The following is a 26,533-nucleotide window of genomic DNA, read 5'->3' as shown; positions in this document are numbered from 1 at the left end:
TGTTGAATACCATAGGCTTGAGACCATATGGTCGATATTTGAAGGTTCGAATACATAATAACAAAAAAAAAAAAACATACCTTAAAAGTGCGAACAGGGAGGCAAGCACGCCTACACACCCCCTACTTAAATATACCAACTCCGAGACCGCACTTCAGTGCAGAAAAGGGAAATTCTCCCATTCAGCACCGTATGGCGCCATTAAAGTCACCCTTTGAACACATGGTCTCGACCATATAACAATCAACATTTCAAGGGTTTGTTTATTTGACATAGACCCGCGTACACATACCCCGCAGTAGTTCCTGCCCAAATAAAACACTTGCCTACACTAAACTTTCATATAAAATCCATAAAGCAGTACATGTTCTCACCAAAATAGTGGTCCCTGATAGGGATGCCAGACACCACACATATAGCCTAAAGGTTTCTGTAGCAGTGGGGATGATGAACATCTCATTTCACCTCTTTTTCGTAGAGGAAAAAAACATTCATAAGCTGGGCAGTTTCCCCAAACGTAATATTCTTGCAGCATACCATAAAGGCATACATTAAATGCCATCACTGGCTAGACCACCACTAAAAAGTAAATCACTCAACATAACAAAATTTTTCTCTAAAAGATGTAAATAAAAGGCACAAATATCATTTCTCTTATCTTCTGGCATAAAGTCAACAGTGCTAGCTATTATGTAAGAAGATAAGGAACCATATTTGTCTGAATCTTCAAATAACTAAATCCCAATGCTAGAACTCCCTTTTAGTTGAATGCAACATAGTAACACATATATTACATACATATTTATACTTATGTGTTGCAGATCTACGAAAAAACTGCACCTGTTGATTGAAGTAACCTTTACAAAATAATATCTGCTCTTGTTTCTCTTTGTGCACTGGCAAGTTTATAAGTAAAGGATTGAGGGTCTTTTTGCAACCCTAACACATGGGGATTTACAGTGTTTTTGCTTCCTGCAAAGAAAAACTTTTTAAAACATTTTGACTTTGGTGCTTTTTACTATGCAATGTTTTAGTCAATTAGAATTCAACTAAATGGACATTCAACCAAATGGGTTTTTAACCATTTAGATTAAATCTCATGGCATTCACCCTATCAGGCATTTTAATCAGTCATTTGGAGAATTCAGTCAAATAGCACTCAACCAAATATAACTGCTCCCAATGTACATGGTACACATTCTGAAGAAGTTCACATGGAGGCCAAGTAATATCCCAGAAGCCACTTCATTACGAGCACAGAGATGGTTCCCGACCACTGACTGATCCACTGCTCATATGCGCAATAGTCACTTTACATAGGGATGCAAGGGCTTACTTTTACGGAGCAACATGAACTGCTTAACACAGAACCCTTCAAGTTTAAACCAGTCAAGAAACTCGCTCACCAAACTACCTACAGTAGTAAAAAAGAAGTGCTATTTGCAGGATGCGAAACTCTTTGCAACCCTTGTGCAAGTTGTTGTGTATTGGGGGGAAAACTGTCTTTGTCCTCCTGTCCCCAATGGCTAAAAAAAAGATACAAATGGATACCCGTTTAAATTGATGAATAAAAAGAGAAGAGATATTTTAGAAAGGGATGTGTAACTGGTCATAATCCTAACACTGAAGGTATTATCAGACTGTTGTCTTCAGACCTGCATTTGCTGATGTGGTACTAATAAAAGTCTTGTTGAGCAATGTCTGTCTCCACATTCTAGCAGCAAGTTCAAAAGTTTGACATTAACTGGCTAAACAATTATTAAAACTGCACTATTCAAATAAATAAACAGGAATTTTCCAGAAAAAAAAGCGTCTGCCAGCCTAGACCACGTAAAACAAATCAAGGTGTCTTTCTAAGTACGTAAGCTAGAACTGACTTATCCACTTCACCTTCTTACCCCTTAACTAAAACTAGACCGCTTCTCCTTCCTATCAGCTGATCTCGGTTCGGCAACAATCTAGACTTCTGTTAGGGATCTCTTCCTTTATCAGTCTTGTTAGTTTCATATTTCTGTTAAGTATATTATATTACTACATTAAAATAGTGCTTCTTTATATTCATTGGTGTTTTTCTGGCATCTCTGCTCTTTTAAAATTATACTTCACCTTTGCAATGGATTGCTGCATTTTTTCTAGAGTTATACCAATCTGAAATGCATTCATCTCGTTTGCTGTATATAATTTTTATACCATAACTTAGTATTCTGTTTATTACTGTATTCAATTTTCTGTGTATTTTACTGTTGTAGAGCTTTTCTCCCAGGGAATCTACCGAAAATGGCTATGATCAGTTTGACAGTCCAGTAACCACAACCAAACAAAATTAAATTATTCCAGAGAAAATAAAAAGCTTTACAAAATTCATTAGCAAAATCACTTCCCAGGAATTTTCAGACTGACCAAGAAATACAAGTGAAATATATAGCAGTAGTATATTTCAGAGGTAGTTTTAACTATGGATCAAAAGTCCTGTCCAGCCTCAAAAAATATGCTGGTCAACACAACTATGTAATTTGAACTATGCAACTGTTAACTGTCTTCAGTCTACAAATCAGCAAATTAAATGGACTAGTCCTGTGATTTGCTTATCTTATCATGAAATGTTATTAATTCTGATGTACAATGGCAGCAAACACAGATATGATTTAAAAAAGCCTGCAAAAGTAAGCTATTACTATCAGTAAAGATTTCACTTTAGAAGCCTAATAAACTGGTAAACAAGTGACCTATGAATCAAAACATTCAAGCTTCTTATACAATAAAAGAAAAGATTCATGATCAGACTGCACAAGGTGTTTGACTACTGTGTACCAGCCATACAATAAAACTGTGATTCAAAGACATCCAGTAACCAATGTAAAGGTCAAAGCACAAGGTGTAGGAAGAAAGTAAAGCAGGCAAAGCCAATGCAAAGTAAAGCAAACAGCCTCACATAGTGACACAGCCCCAGGATCAAGGGAGTCGCTAGTCTTGGCAAACAGGTCCAAATCCAGTTAAAAAAAAATGTAAGAGTCACAAGTCTTGGCAAACATGCAAAAATGCAACTCAAAAATCTCATTCTTGGCCCAAGTTCCAAGAACGAAAGCTGGTTTATGGTTTTTATATTTTCCATCAGTGCTTGTCCAAATAAATAGGTGTGGTAACTGGAACAAGATTTGAGAGTTGGACTTTTGCCTGTTTGACAAGATTTGCGACTGTTTTTCCTTTTTTTTTTTTTAAATGGATTTGGACCTGTTTGCCAATACTAGCCACTCCCTTCTGATCCTGGAGCTGTGTTACTATGTGAGGAGGTTTGCTTTACTGGCATTTTTATGCTTCACATTTCCACACTATTTTTCTGTTAACATGCAAAGTAACACATCAAAATGCTAGGCCCAAATCGCAAACAGTACAAAACTGAAAAATAGGCATACGGTCGAAGACCATATGACTGAAGTTTTAAAAATTAAAAATTCTGCACGGAGACCGGCATACAGCACGGAACAGGAGATTTCCCTTTTCCTCTCTGTAGTGCGATCTCGGAGTTGGTATATTTAAGTAGCGGGGGTGCAGGGGGGCTTGCCCCCTGCATATATAAGTTGTTTTTGTTGAATGATCAACTTATTAAATTCGATCATATGGTTTCAACCATATGTGTTCGATATTTTGTATTGTCGATCATGCAACATAGATGCACTTTACATATATATATATATATATATATACACACACACACACACACACACACACACACACACAAACACAAACACACACATATACATACATACACACAGTATGTGTGTGTATATATATATATATATATATATATATATATATATATGTATATATATGTATATATATATATATATATATATATATATATATATATATATATATATATGGGTTCATATGAATCCAGCGACAGTTCAAAACATCGACAGCGAAACAGCAACAGCGAAAACACCAACAGTTCAAAAGCACGACACCGCATACACTCCACACCAGTACAACAATTAACAAACAAAACAAATTCCCCACTCCAAAACCCACACACACCACACTAGCAAACCAAAATACTAACAAACCAACACTAAACCTTACATACATAACTATCGACAACCCTAACCCTAAGGTCCGTCACTATCGCACACTCACCTAACCCGCGCCCTAACCCTAACTCACTTAACCCACCCCTAACCCAAAACCTATCACTACTACACACGTACCTAACCAGAGCCCTAACCCTAACTCACTTAACCCACCCCTATCCCCACAGACCGACAACATTGCACACTTACCCTACTCGCACCCTAACGTCCGTCACTACTGCATAAATACACATCCTTTCCCCATTTCGATGTTCTCAGCGTCGGTGTTTTCCTCTGTCGGTCTTCTCGCTGTCGATCTTTTGCCGTCGATATTTTGAACTGTCGTTGGATTCATATAAACCCATATATATACATATATATGGGTCTACTTCATTTGATCGAAAGACCATTTGACTGAAATTTCATTTGATCGAAAACCAGTATTCAAGGCATAAAACTGGGATTTGTCCCCCTCCCCAATGTCATGCGACCCTGGAGTTAATACACATAGTTGGGGGGTGTGGGGGCAGAGCACCCCCACCTACTTTCCTTTAAAAGAAGAAAATAATACAAAAAGTACAGACTTTAAATGAAAATAGGCGGGGGGGCTTTGCCTCCCACTCCCCCCCCCCAACTACATATACCAACTCCAGGGTCTCACAACACGGGGAGGGGACAAATCCCTGTTATTTGCCTTGAATACTGCTTTTTGATCAAATGAAATTTCGATCAAATGTAGACCCATAAATTATATATATACACACACACACACACACACACAAACACATATTATATATATCATGTGTGTGTGTGCACAAAGTCCAGAGCAAATACACAACAGAGACAGTAATATTTTTTTTAACTACTCAGACAGTCCTTTTGACCAGGGCATATGGCAAAAAAAATCAATAACCATAATAAATCACATTTAAAGCAGTAATACCAGAACAGCAAACAATGAATATTTTGTGAGTACTTATCAAGCAATATGAGAACATTAAGTAATAAACATAAGGAACAGATTTGCATTCATTATACAGTTGTACTGTCCACCATTTACAATATTTATAGTGGAAAAGAAAAAAATAAATGTAAACTATATAAAAAAGATTAACGCACAGCCTACCAACAGCAGTGAGCATACCAAAGAAAGACATTTGACTTCCAATCCTTCAGCAAACATTACCATTCCTTGCTATACTTACAATATTGTAATGCCATGCAGTTTGTATATTCATAATGCAGAAGAAGAAGCAACAAGTGCTGTGCAGATATCGGATGTCTTGTAAGTAACACACATCTAATAAATTCACCTCCCATCAATGTTTTTATACAATACATACACACACAAAACTGTATTTGTATGCGTATGTGGGTCAAATCAAAGACCACTAGAAAGTAAAAGACGGAGAGAAGTAGGTGGCACTTAATATTTGCCATATGCTAGACAGCCTTAACTCCCATCCTGCCAATTCCAGAGGCCTATGAAGGATACATGCAGTCATCTCCAGAGATGATAATCATCATAGTCCCTATTTGTAAATTCCTGCATACACTGTTAGAATCTCCAGTACTTGCGTATTATCGCAACCACATTCTGAACGACTCACTCTGCAGTTGTTCTTATGCCGCAGACATTTACTGATTGTATAATGTCGTTAAAACCAACAAATTCATTACTAGAGCAAAATGGTAAGTGAATCACTGCTGTTTTACCTGCCGGGAGAACCGTTTTATTAAAGGATGTTTAAAATCCCAGGTGGTAATAAGAATCGGTGGTGAATTACGTTTTCTAAGGCTGAACTGAAAACCAACCAAGGAAATGAAGTTGTAATTTAAATGCATAGGTGTGTGCGGTCGTTCTACTTTAGCCCTATCCAAACTTTGACATGAACTCAGAATTCTCTTTTGTGTTTTACTATGGTCTGGTTTACATTAAGTACTTTATTGTCACTTCGGGGAATAACCTACCTCATTTGTTTGTCCATTTGAACTGAGCATAGGCTGCTATAACGTGTTTCTGTAAGTCAGAGGTTAGCAGAGCAACTGTTGTAAGGTTCTACCAAGTCATTATTTTGTGCAACTGTTTAGGTTTTGTTTTTCCTCTTTCCTGTTGGAGTACGTTCTTAGGGTAGTTGGGGTATGAATTTATGTTTGTGTAATTCTCTGTTGCCTTGGCCCCTTCATTAGGTTAACATCAGACTGGAGCTCCGTGACCCCTAACTCATGTCAGGTCATCGTACACCATTGGGAAAATCTGTTGGATTATGCAGGATTGAAGTGCAAGTATGGGCCGCCTACTACCTCTTACAGACAGAAAAGCAATAGCGAGGCTAGGAAATGTGTGTAACTTTACGAGAATGCAGGGTGTACTCAAACAAGATGCCAGTAGAAAGTTAAAATAGCACTTTCCTCGCCGACTATTAAATGTTTAAACATTATACAGCCAGTAAATGTCCGCAGCATAAGCACAACTGCAGAGCGAGTTATTCAGAATGTGGTTGCGATAATACCCAATACCGAATCTCCTTTTATTATCGCAAACAATCTGGAAGTATCACTGATAAGTATATTTCTTGGCACTTTTCAGAGTTCTGCACTGTCTTAATGTTTGCCTGACTGAGTTATTTTATATATTTGCTGATTGTTTGCTGTTTTCTCATCTGTTCTGAAACTGGTTCCCCCTATTCCTGTAGTGGTATTAAAGTTTATAAAACTGGTCTAACTGATTGTTTTTAAGTGTTTTTCAACTGTTGAGGGCTACAGACTCAAGTGCGATAGCCATTTTTCTGCTTTAGAAGTGCTTGTTTTACTGTATCGGTTTTAATTTTTGAAAAAAAAAACAAAAAAAATCCTCTCTCTCTACTCGTTTCCAGCCTTCTATAATCAGTAGAGTCCAGTTTTCAGATTTTCCTGAATTCTCGGCTGTTTTGTAGTTTTTGTGTTGCCCAGACCTTACTAAGATAGATGGAAGCTTCTCTGTTCATCAGTGAGAGTGGTGAGCTTTGAGTAGCCTTATATGTGGCTGGAAGAGTGGTTTCAGTTCAGAATCTGTAGTTTTAGTGACCATTTTCGGCTATTTCTATCACTTTCATCTTTCTGTTTAAAAACCCATATTTGCACGGTTTTGCCCATCGCGCAGCACCTTTTAACTAGGGTTAAACTATTCCCAGTGCCAGAAAGTCTGCTCTTCTAATTTTCCCTTAGAACTAACCAGTTTTCTAGTTTTAGCACTCAAAACTGTTTCCTTGTGCTCAGCACTTGTTCAAAACTCGTTGCAAGCACTAAATAATTTACAAATTACTGCAGCACTCAACTTAGGAAGAAAACAGTTTTTTAGTACTTAAATTAATAATCACCTACCAGGCATGTCTAAGGGTCAGTTCCTGGTATTTTCCCCTGTCCACCTGATGAATCTAGGCATCTTGGGGCAATGTTGCCTCATGTACAGTGACAACCCTCTCCTCCTACAACCAAACATTAAAACCTGTGAGAGATGCACTTATATAGCCAAACTGGAAGCCAAGCTCTCTCCAGCCAAGACTGTCCTAGACAGTCAAGAGGAGAAGGTAAACACCTACACCACACCATACTCACATAGTCCATCAAAACCTACACCACCTAAATCCACACATAGTGACACAAAACACATACCTACATTCACGGAGGCTCTCAATACAAATCTGCCCAAACAACAGAGACCTCCACAGCTGAAACATAAGCAACCACCATCCCCCCAACACTATACAAATGACAAAATGACACATAGCCCTCAAAAATCAGTGTGCCACTCAACCTCAGCCAATAAGGCAAAGCAATGTACAAACACACTGATCATTGCTGACTCTATAATCAGGCACACTGATGTCCCACTCACCAGGCTAAACAAGGAGAAACTTACTGTCAGCTGCCTGTCGGGTGCCAGGATCCACCACATAACGCAAGCACTCAGGTCACTCTACAGCAAATACAAATATAACTCTGTCATGGTCTATGTTGGTGTGGATGACCCGAGACATAACTCTCTGGACTGCATGAAAAGAGACATGGAGGAGCTCCCGGATCATGTAGCCCAGGGAGGTATGACCCTACTCCCGAGTAGCATCCTGCCATCACCCAGAATGATACCACAATACAAGGACAAAATTACTGACTTCAACAATTGGCTAAGTTTCTGGAGTCATTCTAAGGGGATCCAGTGTCTGTCTGCTTGGGATGAGATGATCAACAGACCACGATGCTTTACCAGAGATGGCCCACACCTGTCCCCCCTGGGATTCCGGATACTGGCTAAGACTCTTGCCACCCCTATAGTGCTTTTTTTAGGCAAAGTTCAAATGACAAACTCACCACCGTAGCAGGTATAAGCATGCAAAATCTGAGGGTAATGCTACTCAATGCTAGATGTTTAAACCTCAAAATGCACTCACTCGAGGTACTCCTTTAAATGGAGAACACAGACATCTTTGCAGTGACGGAGACCTGGTTCAATGCTCCACAGAGCACCCCTGCATTACCAGGCTATAACTTATACCACACCTTTCGGACACCTAACCTGGACTGAAACACTAAAGCAGGAGGTGTGTCCATATTCATTAAGGATATCCAGACTTCCAGGTAGTTGCTCAACATAATGCATCTGAAATTATCCAAGTGCAACTAACACTGAGCAACACTGCAATCCAGGCTGTAGCTTGTTACAGATCCCCTGGCATGCCCCAGGATGCCCACTCCACGTTTCTTGATATACTGGGTAATATTCAGCCCAATACCCTAATAATGGGCGATTTCAACTACCCCACCATCAACTGGGAAACCTACTCATGTACTAACTCATTTGCTCGAAGCTTTCTGGAATTCATAAATCCAACGCCCTGGATCAGCTTGTCCATACCCCAACCAGGGGCAGTAATATCCCGGACCTGGTCATTACCAATATGGGCAAACGATATTCCATGCCAGAGGTCAACTCCTCCCCCATGAGCTAATCACCCTAGATATCAATATCCCGCCCCCAACCCCCATTAAGGAAACCACCGTAAAAAAAAAAACTTCTCCAAAGCCAACTTCATGCTTCTTAAGACAGAATTGGCAAGCTTCATGACAACCATACAGACGGAAAATAGAGGTACAACTGCACTGTATAAGCACATACATGAGTGCATGGATCATGCCATCCCCAACATAACCAAGAACCAAGATGCTATCCTCCAAATAAAAGAAGCCAATCTGGTGGTCCCCTGTCAAACTCTACAACAGAAGGAAGAAGCTGTTGCAAAAAAAAAAAAAAAAAAAAAAAAGAGAGAGTAAAATCCCCCGATTGCAGGAATTCCCTGGTCAGCCTCAGTAAGAAGCCGAGATGCCTCATAAAAATCCTCCAAAGCTAGTTACAAAAATAAAATCGCAACTGATTCTAAAAGACAACAACAAAGCATTCTACAGCTATGTCAAGAATTTCAATGGTGACACTCAGATCTGCTCTAAGCTACAGCACAATGGCAGATATACAGAAACAACTAATATTGCCAACATCCTGGCAGATAGGTTCAGTGCAAACTCCACCCCCTCCCACACCACCCAAAAGGCCCATCACTATACCAGAAAAATGCAAAGCCCCTGTAATCACGGCTGCACAAGTAAAGACCACACTCTTCAAAGCCAAGAACACAGCATCCATGGGACCTGACAACATCCCAGGCTGCGTTCTGCATAAACTACAGAATGAACTGGCACCCCAGCCAAGTACCATGTTCAATCATAGCTTCACTTCAGGCTTTGTGCCTACTGAATGGCACACAGCAATGGTTATCCCACTCCACAAACGGGGCGCCACAACAGACCCCAGGAACTACTGTCCCATTAGCCTGACGAGCCTGGTCTGCAAGACCATGGAACGTATCATCTTGAAGCTTATAAACAAGGACATAGGTCACCACCAAACTCTGGACCCCACTCAGTTTAGATTTGTAAAAAGGAAGGTCATGTCTCCTAAACCTGATTGACTTCTTTGAAGCAGTCACCAGAGCCGTGGATGAGGGTAAGGTGGTGCACACAGCCTATCTTGACCTCGCCAAGACTTTCAACACCATCCCCCACTCTGGAATTACAGATAAACTCACTAGACTGGGCATAAACCCCTATGCCACAAGATGGGTGGCCAACTGGCTCACTGACAGAATCACACAGTGAAAGTAGCCGACTCCAAATCCAACTTCAGACCAGTGACAAGTGAAGTACCACAGAGCTCAGTCTTGGGTCTTCTCCTGTTTGGCATCTACTTCTCAGAAGTCCAGGCTAGTACAACAGGTCTTTGGTTCATGAAATTCGCAGACGACTGTAAACTAGGTGCCATAATAGAATCGCCTAATGATGCGGACATTTTACAAAGGGACCTCACTGAGACTGATGCTTGGTGTCAAAGGCATGGCCTCAAGCTCAATGCCAAGAAGTGCACTGTCATCCCCTTTGGGAAAAACATTGTATCCATGAACTACCACATAGGCGGTAGCCTACTAAACTCAAAGTGTGATAAGAGACCTTAGGATACAGGTGGACAGTAGTCTCTCCTTTGATTATATTTTGTAATGTTGCAAATGTCTGTATTTGTATTCGAAGCTTTTCTCCTCTGGTCTCCACTGAAAATGGGCCACAAGCCCAGCTGGACTAACCCGGTTAACAAACAAATAAATAATCATATCGCCACAGTAGTCAGGAAATCCTTTTACGTGGCACACCTCATCACAAAGGGGTTCACCTCCAGAAAAAAAATAAATAAATACAATAAAAAATAAAAAAAGATGTTATTGTTCCTCTCTACTCATCTCACATCAGACCCATTATAGAGTACAATGCCCCCGTTTGGCATGTACCTCGCAAGACATCTACAACAACAACTAGAAAGGCCACAGAAATACCTCACTTAACAGGATTACCAGCCTCAAACAGATGCCATACGCAGACCGTCTCAAAAAACTCCAGCTCTACTCCATCGTTTATCACCTACTCAGAAGCGACCTCTGCCTAACATACAAAGTCATGTCAAACCCAGATGCTACACTTAAAGAACTCCCAATCCCTCTGAGCAACACACTCCAGGGACCTAAACCTTGCCACCACAATAAACAGAACATGCTGGAGGGATAGATTTCTGTCCCAGAGACTTCCCCATGCTCTGGAACAGACTGCCCATTCATGTTAAGCAAAGCTCCTCATTTTCCCTCTTTAACAAAAATCTCGACAATTGGATGGGAAATAGGAAATTCACCTCGGGGATCACTTCTGTGGCTCTGCTAGACAGGAGCGTAGGAAAATAACTTTCTTGGGTGGTGAAAGCCAGGGAACATTTTTAGCTAAGCATATATAGGCCCCAGGGCCGATATCCTAATACCTACCTATGAATCCAAGTATTTGGCACCACACTCATCTTGTATGCTATGGAATATGGAAGAGCACAAAGCATTTCCAGATATCCCCATTAACACAGCCCCAAAGACATTCTAGTGAGAAAAAGATCTGCTAGTGATGTCTGGTACTACAGAATACATCAATATTGACATCAAGGCCCCCACAAGGCAGTAAGGATTGACATATTTATCAACTGCAACAGATATCACTTCTTAAACTGACATGTGAAATGCAGAATGAATGGCATCACCATTCATTCATTTACTTATTTGCATTTAACTGGTAAAAATCTGTCTGGGTAATAACAGCCCCTATTTCATGAGGTGCCAGGGTGCTACACAAACTGAGATACAAATTACAGAGAAATGCACAAAATACAAAACAAGCAAAAACATACAAGCCAGAATAACAAGGCATGAAAAATGTACAAAATAGTATATGCAAATATATAAAATGTTTGATATTAAAAATTAGTCAACTGAGGAGGGTACTGGTGGTGAAGAAAAATATAATGGAAGAATGTTTTAAAACAGTAATAATACGAAAGAATGAAAAGACAGCGAGTAGGTTACTATTAGAATTAAACAAGGAGGGAAGATGAAAACTAAGAGAACAACAGGAAAAAAATGTATCACATGGTACAGTACTAAAATTAAAGATGGGTTTATACAGTTCATTACACTGAATTCATACTAATTGTCAGCTCATTAACATCTCATAGCTTAAATCCATCTTACTAACAGATAATTAATCCACCACCTCAGAAGGCCCCTTTGCCATCTTACTAAGAACTTATTTTCAGCAGGGGAACCAACACTCACACGTTGTCCCCTGCCTTAAACTTTAAGCCTGCCATGTTTACTGTATATCCTTTGCTACACCTCTTGTGCCTTCTACATAGGTTTCATAACTTATGGCATAAAATTTTTTAATATTTCCTGCAAATTTATAAAGTGTGCTGCCACACTTTTAAATGATGTTTTTTTTTTAATCCAGCCAAGTCTACTTTGATATGTCCAGTAAGACTCTACGATGTATATGACAGAATAACTCAAACGGGGCAAATCCCACTGAAGCATTAGACACATCTCTTACAGCAAAGAGGAGGTAGGGAATTAATGGACTGATGTTTTTACCATCTTGCTATGGCCTTTTCAGCATTGGCTTCAAACTTTTATTAAATCAGTCCACTAACCCACTGATTTGAAGGAAGTACAACAAAGTTTTTAACTGTCTTACTTTAAAAGACACTGGCAAAGCTAGCACATTACCTGCTACATAAATGGAGGCGGTTTTGGTCTGCCAGTATACATATATATATATATATATATATATATATATATATATATGCATGCATGCATACACACACACACACACACACACACACACACACACACACACACACACACACACACACACACACACACACTGCTTTAGGCAACTTAGTAGCATAGTCAATAACTGAATGTAATGGCAGTCATGACTATATTTTATCACTGTACCTGCAAGATCCATGGCTACCCATTTGAATAAGTTTTCATTAAGAGGCAAAAGTGCATCAGCAGACTTCTGCATCAAGGATGTGGTGCCATTTCCTGACATTGTGGACAAGCTGCACAAAAGTTCTCAAATGTCTTCTATTACACTAAGCCAATAACATCTAGCTTTGATTTTGTCCACCTTTAAGTGCCTCCAACAAAAGGGGTATGTGCAGTTTCTTCACGTGTTTGAAAAGGTTTGGGGATTAACAGTTGGTGCGGTATTTTCTTCTTTGTCTTTATTTACACACCACTATCACCACAGATTATGAGCATAGCAGCAATATTTACTTTGTAGCTATTACTTCTGCTGAATTGATGGGGTGCAAGTCCACTGACAGCACCTAGAGTTAACGTTAGTTTTGTGGCCTTGTTTTGGCACTGTTGTTCCTGCAGCACAGCAGCAATGTCTTTACAGGTATTACTCCTGGTAGAAGGACAGATAAGGCATGATCCCACTGACAGAGCCTGGAGTTTATTTAGGCAGACTTGTTTCTGTTGCTGCTCCTGCAGCACAACAAAATATTTGTTTTAAACCGATCACTTTTGCCAAGTCAACTTACAAAACCTAGTAATTAAAGGTGGGCTTATTTCTGGCACTGCTGTTCTTGTTGCACAGCAGTAATATTTAGTTTGCAGCTACTAGAGAACAGACGACATACAGGTCCACTAAAAGCACCTAAGGTACAATGAGACCAACTGCCTGACCAAGTATGGAAACGGCAACTGACATCATGCAGTAACACTACTCTTGCAATCTTTCACTCAGGTCACCAACTTCCTCACAGTGTAGAGCCTGTCATCACTACATCCAAGCTCAATACCGCAGAAACTATGCCACAAGGGTCAGCTCCCAAACATCTTCACTAACAATTTTGCCTTTGTGCAATAGCCTGTCATCACTACATCTGACCAAGTTACAGCAGAAGTTCTACCAGGAGGGCAAACTCCCAAACATTTTAGTGGGAATTTTGTCTTTGTACAATGTAAGCAAATTTAACTTAAAGAACCTTGCTGTGTATTAACTTCAACAATCAAATATGTGCCTGCCTGTGCTGGAAATTAGTTTTTAACATCCCTATCACAGCTGTCCTTGCACCAAGAACTCTAAGGACAAATTTTGCCACTGTCCTTTCTCTTGACCTATAGATTAATTAACTGGCATATACAGTGTAGTCCTCCTGGGTGACAGGTTTCTGCATGCAGGAAATGAAAGAAAACCCGTTATATTTTGTACTTCTCTGCTAATGGCTTTGTACTGGCTATAAACTGATTAATCTCTGTTGTGATTTGTCTTGAGAGTGAAACTTGTTTTGATTCACACAACTAATAGCCCCATACATTATTGCAAGACAAACTACCTTACTAGACCAGATCCTAGTATCAAATACTAGTAAATACACCACTTCAGGTACAATGTCTAACTGTCTCAGTGATCATCACCCAATTTATACAAGACATCTCACACATCCACTTAAAACACCATGTTTATAAAATAAAATGCTACCCTTCCAATTTTAACAGCCTACCTTGATCTGGCCAAAGCCTCCGATACCATTCCCCACTCAGGAATCATAGAAATACTCACTAAGCTAGGCATCAACCCCTATATCACTAGGTGGGTTGCAAACTGGCTCACAGGTAGAATCTACAGTGTGAAAGTAGCAGACTCCAAGTCAGACTGCCGACTAGTCATTAGTGGAGTCCCACAGGGTTTGGTCCTGGGCCCTCTCCTGTTTAGTATCTACTTCTCTGAAGTCCAGACCAACATGAAGGGATGCTGGCTGACAAAGTTCACATACTATTGCAAGTTGTGAGCTACTATTAACTCCCCAAGTGATGCTGACATCCTTCAGAAAGGCTTCACTGAGACCAACAACTGGTGTCAGAACCATGGCTTTAAGCTAAATGCCAAAAAATGTGTCATCATCCCCTTTGGGAAAAATCTGGTTCCCATGAATTACCACATCAATGGTAGTCCACTGAACACAGAAGGCGTTATAAGAGATCTGGGAACACAGGTTGACAGCAACCTCTCTTTTGACCACCACATTGCCACCATATTCAGAAAGCCCTTCTATGTGGCACATCTCATTACTAAGGGTTTTGCATCTAGGAAGAAAGAGGTCATTGTCTCCCTCTACTCTTCCATCATTAGGCCAATCATTGAGTACAATGCCACATTTGGTATGTACCTCACTAGACACCTGCAACAAGTGGAGAGGCCACAAAAGTACCTCACAAAGAGGATCCTAGGCCTTAAACACTTGTCCTATATGGACTGACTCAAAAAAACTGTCTCATATCGCCTGCTTAGAGGCCAACTCTGCTTGCCTTACAAAGCCATGTCTGACCCAGCTCTGTTAGAAATGCTACATCTAAAGAAATCCCAATCCCTCCACACCACACACTCCACAGACCTCAACCTCATTACCACAAATCAACAGAACAAGCTGGAGGGACAGGTTCATAACCCAGTGACTGTCCATGCTATGGAACAGACTTCCCATACATGTCAAACAGAGCACCTCACTGGCCCTCTACTAGAGAAATCTTGAGGAGTGGATGGGAAATAGAAAATTCACCCCAGGGATCACTCCAGTGACTCTACTCGACAGAGGTACTGGGAAATAAGGTCAGGTGGCACGATGCCAGGGTAATCCTATGGGCTAGGCTTGTAAAGGCTCCAAGACCATTAGCTAGTAGACACCTATGAACCCTGAAATGCTCATTATTACCCTTCCGTCTATTAACTGGAACTTCCAAAAATTCTCCCCTTAGATGATGCTGTAAATGAATTCAACACAACTTTGCTAAACATCTTAAATAGCCTTGTACCTCCTAGAAGGAAGAGGTGAAAAACAATAAGCAAATTTGGCTATACAAAAAGAACAGAATGCTAATGCAGGCCAAGGAAAAAAGCATGGAAGGAAAGGGAAAATATAAAACACCACAATATCTTGAAAACTTCAGAATGCTTCACAATCGTAGTAAAACGCAAATTAATTAATGAAAACAAAAACTATACTACAACAACTTTCAGAATAAAAGTAAACACAACCCTATACCATTCTAGACAGTCAAAGAAATTTTGCTTCCCTGCCACAAATTCAACCCAAACCCCTCTCCCAATATCACTTGAAACCGCAATACAACACAACTCTTATTTCAGATAGTACAGCATCTCTAACTAAAGATTCCCCAACATTTAATCCTAACCCTGCCTAGCAACCACTTTCACTTTCAAACATGTGCCCACATCCTATATAAAACTAATCAAACTCAAACCATGCTCTACTTCAGCTGATGACCTTCCAAGCAAATACCTTAAAATAGCAGCCGATATCATTGCCTAACCTATTCAAATCCAATCCCATGTTCCCTCTCTCTCTGGAAAAAGTCACACATTATCCCCTCTGCACAAAGGAGGAAATTCAACAGACATTACTAACTTTAGACCTATAGCAATCTTATCCCCCTCTTCAAAATACTTTTAAAAAAATGTACTTGAAAAATAATTGATAAACTATCTTCTGCAGGAAGAACTTCTATGCCCCCACACAACATGGCTTCCATCCTTCCCATAGTACTAACACTGCACTTCTACCACATGTAGATACCGTCAAAGCTAGAGATAATGGCAAACTAGTGTCCTTATTTCTAGACTTGTCTAAAGCCTTCAACACAGTTTGTCACAGCAAACTTCTACCTCATATGTCCTCATTAGGTATCTCTCAGCCCACCCTTCAATGGTTCAAAAGCTACCTATCCAATAGGAATCTGTCGTAAAATGGCACATCACCCTCTCTCCATAAATCCCACTCATCACCAGGGTACCACACAGCTCTATTCTTGGTCCCCTCCTTTTTAACATTTTTACCAACACCCTCCACACATCCACACAACAGGCCTCTGTAATACAGTACACACATGACTCAAAACTCATTTGTACATCTGACAATGTGGAACGCCTCCAAAGAATCACTCAGGAATCTTTAAAAAGCAACTGGAACATAGCTTGGTCACTTACAACTCATGCCCAACCTTAAAAAACAAGCTACTATTTTTTCCACAAATCCCTCTCCCATGAAAAAAAAAAAAAAAGTCACTTCCCATAGCAAATTATTATTACGGATGATAATCTTACATTTGACCTGCGTACACATAATTGCATAAGAAAAACCCATCAAAAACTAGGGATGCTTTATAGAACCAAAAAAAAAAAAAAAAAAAGCTCTCTCACAGATGCAACTTAAGTTATACTTGCCACTACTTGTCTCTTCCCTACACTTCTTCCTACTAACTTTCAGGCATCACAAAAATCAAAACTTGAACAACGCTATAACAAAGTTGCTAAATTTGCAGCAAATACCCCTTTCAAAACCCACCACTATATAGCACTAAAAAGCCTAAACCGGTTAGAACTACCCCATCAATTAACATACATAGCTTCTGATCACCTATAAACATTATCCAGAATCCATCTGCTTGCAGCACTAAATAACGTTCTACACAGCTATGGGCCTAGTCAGTCATTACAATCCAATGACCAAAAACTCCCGTCTCGCCACAAATCTAGCAAATCTGCTGGGCACAGTCTACACTCATACCATGTTGCTAAGGCCTGGAACTCCTTATCTCTATTCATCAGGTCAATACCTTTCCTCCTATCCTTCAAAACCATTCTAAAAGCCTTCCTAGCCAAAAGCTGTCCCTGTTCTTGCTCAACACCAAGATAAACTATATCCCTAAATATGGACAAATACCTATTCTTATACCTTATATCTCCTTACTCTCACTTCGTCACTCACTTCCTTCTACCAGTTTCTCTCTCCCCTGGCTTTCTCTCCAAATACACCATAAGCTTGCTTTTCTCTCATTTTGTATGGCAATTCCCATTTTTAGTATACTAACTTACCTTTAATTTCTCTAACTGGATAAGATTTTTCCAGCTATTATATCATTGTCAAGTAATTTGTAGCTATTCTTAACCAATGTATTCATAGTATATGTAACCTGGTATAATTATTTAAACTGTATTTCTTTTTTGTATTTTTAAAAAGATTGTAAAATTATTGCTTCTTAAAACATTTTGTAATGCCTAATGAGCTTTTCTCCCAAGGCCTCCAATGAAAATGGGCTCCTACCCAGTTGGACTTTCCTGTTAATCAAATAAATAATGTCATAATAGTTATGTACATTACCCTGGGGTGTGCAAATGCCCACATACAGTATATGAGCCATCGCTGTCAAGTATTTATCTTAGCAAAAGGTGCAAGTTAAGTTATGAGTGAAATGTAACTATGTAATAAAATAACTCTGCTGCTACATACATCCGAAGCAACACAAAGCTTCTCCTTTCAGTTCTTCCCATTAGAGATTGCCACAGCAGAACAACGGTCCACAGAATGATTGGCAGTGGAGTTTTATGGTGTTGAGTTGCCAGCTTGGCGCCCAACCTTCCAACAAAGGTACACACATGCACACACTCACACCTAAGGCTAATTTAGAGTGTGTCCAATCCACCTGCAGCATGTCTTTGGGATGTGGGAGGAAACCAGAACACCCTTAGAAAACCCACGAGACCACTGGAGGACATTCAGGCTACACACAGAAGGCACCCCAGCCTGATTGAAATGGAAAACCTCTTGCTGTGAGGCAGCAATGCTAACCGCTGCACCACCATGGCCGCCCATCAGAAGCAACACAAAGCATTTAATTTAATTTGTCTACTGCACAGGTGATACCAGAGATCCTTTGCAGCTTTGGCTAAACAAATCAATGCCTCCTGCCCACAGTGTGGCAAACAGTGGCTTATAGTATGCACACCACAAAAATTAGCAGCCAACAGATAAAACATCTGGACTCTTGAATAAGTAATTCAGATGTTTATAGACACTGGGTAGAGATCAGTAACAAGACCCTTGCAAATTTTGCAGAAAGTTCCTCACCTATACAATACCCCACAAGACATGACATATTTGAAAATGCCATGCTCCAGCAACACTTACCTGAAGTACAGTGTGGAACAATAATGGTAAAAGAGGATATACAGCAGAACAACCCCCTCACAACACATTTCTTAAACAGCAACCCCAGCCCAAGCAGTGGTACAAAGACAATAACTGACGAACAAGACTATCTGTAGAGGTTTACATTTGCCAATGTATTGATGGGTCATTAAACGCAAACAATGTTTTCTTGACTTAATCACTACAAACTCCCTCAATCAAATAGCACCTTCTCCCACTAAAGACACCAGTATATTCAATCAGGTCTTCACAAGCACAACCCCAGTCTACTCCTTACCCACTGTCATACCCTCACTGGTTATATCAGATCACCAGTTTTATTCACCATAGGACCCCAGTTAAGGTCACCAACAACTCATCCATCTTTGGCAACTTCTCAAAAGCACTCTCCTTGCACTTGATGGTGACTAGAGACAGTTCAACAGTCCCCTATTCCTCAATGACCTGACAGCAAATATCACTATATACATCCAAAGTTTATCCTCCTATCTCACCTGTTGCATAGAGGTTAATGCTGCTATTTACAAGTACAACATCAAGCTTAGAAACAAACTCCATTGGTGGAACTCTACTGCAAACAAACTCTGCAATGAAAGGAAAATGTTTGTAGCTCTCAACAGAACAAAAAAATGTGTTAAAATTAATCTCAAGAGGGATAGCAAATACCTCAGGAGCATTATCAAATACTGCAGAGCCGATTATGAACTAAAATTGACATGTCAAAGGATAATCAAAAGATGTTCTTTAATTATGCAAAGAACCACATAAATAATACCCAGCACTCCACTAAGATAATCTGCAATGGCATCACCCACACAAATTCATCTCTAATTTCTTCCTTCTATCACCTATCACCTCCAACTTCTTCCTAATACAATGCATCTCAGGCTGTAACACTGCTTGTTAATGGTACCTCTGAACAGATACTAAAAACATTCTCCAAGATAAAACACCAGTTCTGTGAATCAAGATAACACATCAAACTGTTTCCTGATCAGTATGAAACACCTCCATCCGACCTCCTATTTAAAACTAACTGTTCAACCACATTCTTCCTACCGGCTATGTACCAAAAGCTTGAAAAACAGCTACTGTACCTCTCCTGCACAAAGCTGCCCCACCATGGATCCTGGCAACTACCCATCCATCAGTCTCACCAGCATCATTTGCAAAGTAATGAAACATGCATCATCATAAAGATCATAAACAGGAGCATAAGGAACCCACAATCCTTAGACCTTTGAGTTGGCACTATAAAAAAGTACAGCAGGCCTATTAAATCTTAAACCTAGTTGATTTGAGCTACAGAATCCCTAACAGAGTGCAACTCCATCCACACAGCTTACGCCAATTTTCTAGGATGACCAGAAAGGATAATGCAGTAAAGGAAAAGGAGGAGAAGTTATCATCCCCCTCTACTCATTCCTCACCAGGCCCAAGCTAGAGTACAATTTGCATTTTAGTATGCAACTGTCCAAACACCCAACCAAACTGGAAAAACACAAATGGTTCCTCACTAAAAAAATCTCAGGTAAGAGTTCCACACGTTACAATACCCAAGAAAGCACACTGGTGAAAAAGCTTGGTGTGTTTATTAACTAGGAGTTTGAAAGATAACGCTGAAGTACAGAGATTTTTCTTTCAAAACTTTGTTTTTATCTGGCTCAGGTACTCACCCATTTATGAGCTACCGGATTATTTGATACTTACAATGAACCAGAAGATATAGAATATCTACTGGCAGACAAATTCAGCTCCAATTTTACCCCTTGCTCCACCTCCAGGAAATACCATCGAACATACCCCCCCCCCAACTATCACTAGGAAGTAGTCCTCATCATTCTCTCCAAAAGACAAGAACACCACATCAATGGACCCTGATAATATCCCAGGATGCCTGCTAAATAATATGAAAAACAACACACCAGGATGTCTAGTCACTATTTAACTGTAACCTCCAGATAAGCTTTTACCCATGCAAATGAACTGCAACCGTCATCCCTCTAAACAAGATGGACCATCTATGGACCCACGTAATAAAAAAGATCCACAAGTCTGACTAGTCTCATATGCAAAGCCATGGAAAGAATTGCCACGTAAATGATTAAAAATGACAGAGGAACTCTTCAGAGACCAGATCCAACCTAGTTTGGTTTTATCAATCACAGATCATGCCTTCTCAACCTGGTGGATTTCTTATAAAAGGTCATCAAAACAATGGATAAGGGCAAAAGGGTACATACTGCCTACATTAACCTGGACAAAGAATCAGATACAATACTCAGCTCAGACATTGCAGATAAAACTCTTATGTCACCCACTGGATCTAGGTAGCTTTCAGCCTCCCTGTCCTAACTTCTTGGGCCCTATCTCCACAAACATGTCAGTCACTAGCAGTGTCCCTTAGGCCTTTATGCTGGGTCTGCTCCTTTTAGGAATCTACTTCTCTGAAGTCAAGTTCCTCTGGCTAACCAAGTTTGCAGATAACTACATAGTAGGTATAGTCACAGAATCCCCCCCAAAACACTAATATCCTCCAAAAAGGGCCAACTCAGACAAATAACTGTTGCCAGTGACATGGTCTACAAGTTAATGCAAAGAAATGCATAACAATATCCTTTGGGATGTTGGCCACCCTGTAATCTACCGAATTGATAACACACCTCTAAGACTAAGGATTTCAGGACATGAAGACAGTAAGCTGGCCTTCGACCTTCATGTGGCTATGGTAGTAAGGAAAACATTTTATGTTGTGCAACTTATAAACAAGGATATAGCACCTATGTCCAAGGAAGTCACTACTCTACTGTATTTTGCCTTCATCAGCCTAATCATAGAGTTCAACACCCCATCAGTATGTACCTGAGCATGTACATACAACTTTAACACCCACAGAAGTTCCTCATAACGTGAATTCAGGGTGTAAACAGCATTTCTTACTCAGACTGACTAAAAGCCCTATCTGCACTTGGTCTCCTACGGACTGTTGAAGGGCAATCTATGCTTGGCATACAAGGCAACCTTGGGTCCCACTCTGATGGACCTTCTGCATATCCTCAAAACAAATAGTATCAGAATTACCCAATCTAGGGACTTATTCTTTGCTTGGAACACAAACAGGACATGCTGCAGGGACAGGTATGTGTCTCAAGAGACCACCCCTTCTCTGAAACAGGCTTCCCGTCCATGTGAAGCAGAGGTCTCCCCTAACCGAATTTAAGCACAACTTTAACCAGTGAATGGGGAATTGGAAATTCACCCCTGGTCTGGCACCTATGTCCCTAATGGAAAAAGTCTACCCCAAGCCCTATCCTACATATACTCAGAATAATCTTGCTGTCATTGCCCATTGTGCCATATGAAATTTAAATAACTTCAGCTGCTGGTTGTACAGCACAGATGGATTTGGCAAAAAATACAAAGGAGATGTACCCCGCTGTCCTGAGTTTGAGTTCTGAAAACCAACCTTCACCTACAGGTTGCATTCCTGCACAAGCTGTAAACACACTTCTGTTTTGTAGAGTTCATCAAACAAAGAATGAGTAAACATTAGTTGATAAGCTTCTACTTCTTATCTACTTCTCTTTTGCACTACAGAGTATGGGGGACTGTATGATTTAACACTACTATGAACTAAGCAAAATGGCAATCGGGGGTGATAAATGCTGCAGTACAGCCAAACCTTCTTGCCACATAAACTTGTGCCAAAATCTACTGCAGCACTGGATAAACACAATCTTGCGTCATTGCATTTTTGTTTGTTTTTCACACACAGACATTAAACGAATAGTGGGAGGATTCTGTTCAAGAAAATCAAATTGCATGCAGTTCAGCAATAAAGAAGATACCAACATATCTTGATCATTACTCTTAAATCAAAACAGCATACTTTCTACTGTAAATTACATTTTCTTTACAACAAAAGGAGGACAAAATCATACACCTGCATTTGTATAAAAGAAATTTACAGCGGATTCTTTTTTCATAAATCATTCCAGATACGATACGGAGAGAGTTTTTTTTTTTTGAGCAGATACTGAAAAGCTTTCACAGTACAAAGATTGAACGACACTGCTCAGCGGTTTCTCTCTCAGTGAAGAGTTTATAAGACAGCTAACCCAAGGCAACAGTTGAAAGTGAAAAGGGTGTTTTTTTAAATACACATCTTCAGTACCAATGCTGGCATTTGTAAATAAAAAGCATAACATTTTGAATTTAAAGCAATAGTAAGCAATCAGTTTTGTTACAATATTTAATATCAAAGTTTAGGATAACACCACAAAGATGTGTGCTAAAAAGATAACATAAAAAAGTGCTTCAACAAGCAAGGCTCAGTGAACATGAAAGCAAATAATAGCCTTCACGTATGTGTGGAGGGAGAGGGGAATCTGGATTCAAACTGTAATTATAATAGTTAAACAGGTATTACAATGAATCTCCAACAGAACTATTTTAAATCAAACACATTTTTCTAGTCATGCCACTCGTGTTTTCATTTGCTTTCTGTAAAAATACTAAAACATGCAATAGTTCTTTACTTACTCTCCAAGACACCTTACTTGTGTGGAGCTGATAAATGTGATTCAAACCATACCCAGATTTCAAGTATTTCAGGGAGCTGGTAAAAATGTACTTTTCTATTATTCAAAACCTGCTATGAAGTTGTATTTCCACTTTTCTACAAGAAATCTTGCTTTTGCATAAATTAAAAATGTGTCATCTCTGTTACAGCTTTGCAAACTATCATCCTCTTTACAACGCATTTGGCATCAAGCATTTACCCCACTTATTACCATTATTAAGTTTCCGTAAGTACAATCAGGGTCAGAAACAAAGAACATCAGCAAGAAGTGGCCCAAGACAAAAAGTGAACAAAAATAATCTAAAATAAAATGGGTGTCAGACAGAAGAAAACAAGCATAAGAGAGTTAAAGTATGGTAAACCACTAAATAAGAAACATGCAATGCAAAAGTGAAATATAAATCACACATGTAATCACACCAAGCATAAATTCAACATCACTAATCATCTGCTCTAGAGGAAAAAAAATCACTTCTTTCTTCAGCATTATAAGAAATGTACTTTGAATGGTCTTTAAAAACATCAGGGTTTAATGTGATAAAAATGGACTTGATGCAAGAGTTTAAAAAAATATTATGCAAACCCTTCTTAGGGAAGGCTGAACATATCAACCCCATTCTAACTGTTAAATTAAAACTGTCAGACAAAAACCACACAGCTCAATTCACATTAGGCAAAATGTATATAAAATGTTAAGCAAAATGTATATAAAATGCTGCTACAATGTCAATCTAAATGTGATTTTTAGTTTAATACATATTTTCTACAATCGATAAATGGACTAATCCATGTAGACCATTTCCAACCACAGAAAGAACCAGAGACAAGTTTCAGCCATAACACTAATCATATGCATGGGATGTTAGCAAATCATGTTGCAGTCCTAATAAGAAATTAAACAATAGCTTAAATATTTTACAGTGAAAACTACTGGCATGTGGTTTATAATAGCAGAAATGTCACAGTTCACCTAAACATCACTCAAAGCAGTGTTTTCAATAAACTGAAAACACTTGGTCAGCCATTAACTTAACATTTTCACAACCATTTTAAAAAGTTTTAAGTGGACTGCAGTAGAAACAAGAACATGCACCATAATGGAAAATACACCTGTCCCACCCCTAACCTTGATGGTAGTATGTCAGTCAGTTATCATCCTTTTGAGTGCCACAGACAATGTTCTGAAAGCACTGGTTTGGCATCAAAAGTAATACACTCACCATCACAAGTAATAAAAAACTATTATAACATAAATTGTATTATTAGAATGCATAACTTGGAATATTTCAAAGTTACGCCGAGCTTTTAAAAAATGAGACGGGAGCAATCACAAATCTGTCATCTTAGACTAAATGGCCACTGAAAGAAATCTTCAAGGATGCATTTTCTTCTGCAGAATGCACTCAACTGTTCAGCAAAGTTCCTTTAAAATATATATCACCCTTACCATAACCTGCATCGAAACCTACAAAATCAAAATTAGCAGAATATTTTGGCACCGTCTGCAAAACAATTCGCCATCTCAAATACTTGAAGATGAAGGGTTGATTTTAAAAGCTTCATACCTCTGGAAACCAATGCACACTTACTGTCTGCAGTTTAAGACCTATCGTTTTTAAGTGGCAAACAAAACAAACAGCAATGGCAAACTGTTTTAGTATCACTAGCTCAAGTAAATGTACACCCTTACCAAGAAAAAAAAAGTATTTATGACAGCATAAACACACACACCCAAAAAGACAAGGATGACATATCCAAAAAACATAGGCTCAGCTCATCAAAGCTACCGCCCCCACACCAAAACATAGATAAATAATAATAAAGCGACTCAAAAGTGCAAACACCTCTTTCTGTGGAAAGCCTATCTAAATTCTTTCCAAGGTACATAAACAACTAGTTGTTACCTGGATGACTCCTCCACGAAGCTACCTCCGTCCAGCAGCCGGACTTTACAGAAGAGTATCCCATTCACAAAAGGCACAGAAGATAGTTCATCAAGCTCAAAGTCAACTTTAAATTTAAATTTCTTCTTTTTCATCATCATGAAAGCCATACAGTCCAACCAGCTATATCTAGTTTAACGGTCTCACGAACAGGCCAGTGTTTCAACTCCCCATAGCCAGCTGACTCGTGTACTGAAGGCAACTGTGGTTGTTTGGACAGTCCACCCTGTCCTGGAAACAGAGAAAGTGTGGCAGCTTTCAACTTAGGGAAAGGGACTTATCAATCTTCCCGAGAGATGAAGCAGCAAGACTGATTCAAAAGTCTTAATAACCTTCTTACGTCATTTTCCTGGAAGCAGGAAACAAATATACTATATAGCAACTAAACAGAAGAGAGCCACGTCCTTTCGACTGCGTTTCTAACTGCCATAGGAGAAGCGTGGAAAGGCGGCGATACGTCGAAGCTGTCACCCTCCCCTCCCGCACCAAATACATATGATTGTCTGGAGTAATACTGGCAAACACCAGTAGAGACCGTCAGCGTAGGGAGTAACAGTGTACTTTCCAGTTCTGCAGGATTCTATTTGTGGTACTGTAGCATTCCTTTAAGCCTCACTCAAGATGTATTCTTCCCGAAATAAAAAGGGACTCCCCAAGGCAATGTGTTTTGCTTAACGTGTAACCTCGCAATTCCGGACGGTGGGGTTTTCATAATTACTGTGTGAAATTTGTGTTAATGTCCTCAGACAGTAGCACTCGTTGCACTTGATGAGTAGCTGCAAAACAATTTTCAATGCTAAATATACATCTAGATGAATACAAAGTGCTATATCAACTTGCACTTGGTTATTTGTGTGGTGTGATAATTTACACCAGTTTCCACAACGCCCTATCCTCCTGCTGCAGGGGAGTAGCCAGAATTTTCTGATTTGGATACCAAACTTATGACATAACAATAGCACCGCAA

At 39.6% G+C, this 26,533-nt stretch overlaps 1 protein-coding gene across 1 annotated transcript in view; it reads right to left on the bottom strand.

Moving 5' to 3' along the window:
• FAM102B (family with sequence similarity 102 member B) overlaps nucleotides 1-26,073 on the bottom strand; it is a 478,587-nt gene extending 452,514 nt beyond the window's left edge. The window contains exon 1 of the mRNA XM_044080258.1: nucleotides 25,528-26,073. Within this exon, the coding sequence (XP_043936193.1) occupies nucleotides 25,528-25,676 (149 nt within the window). The 5' untranslated portion in view covers nucleotides 25,677-26,073. The remainder of the gene's footprint in view (nucleotides 1-25,527) is intronic.
• Nucleotides 26,074-26,533: the final 460 nt, after the last annotated feature.

This window comes from Protopterus annectens, chromosome 8.part0, assembly GCF_019279795.1.
Source record: "Protopterus annectens isolate FY-2018-M chromosome 8.part0, PAN1.0, whole genome shotgun sequence".
Taxonomy (NCBI): domain Eukaryota; kingdom Metazoa; phylum Chordata; order Ceratodontiformes; family Protopteridae; genus Protopterus; species Protopterus annectens.
Note: the sequence above shows the minus strand (reverse complement) of the source record. Positions and strands in the feature narration are given on the sequence as shown.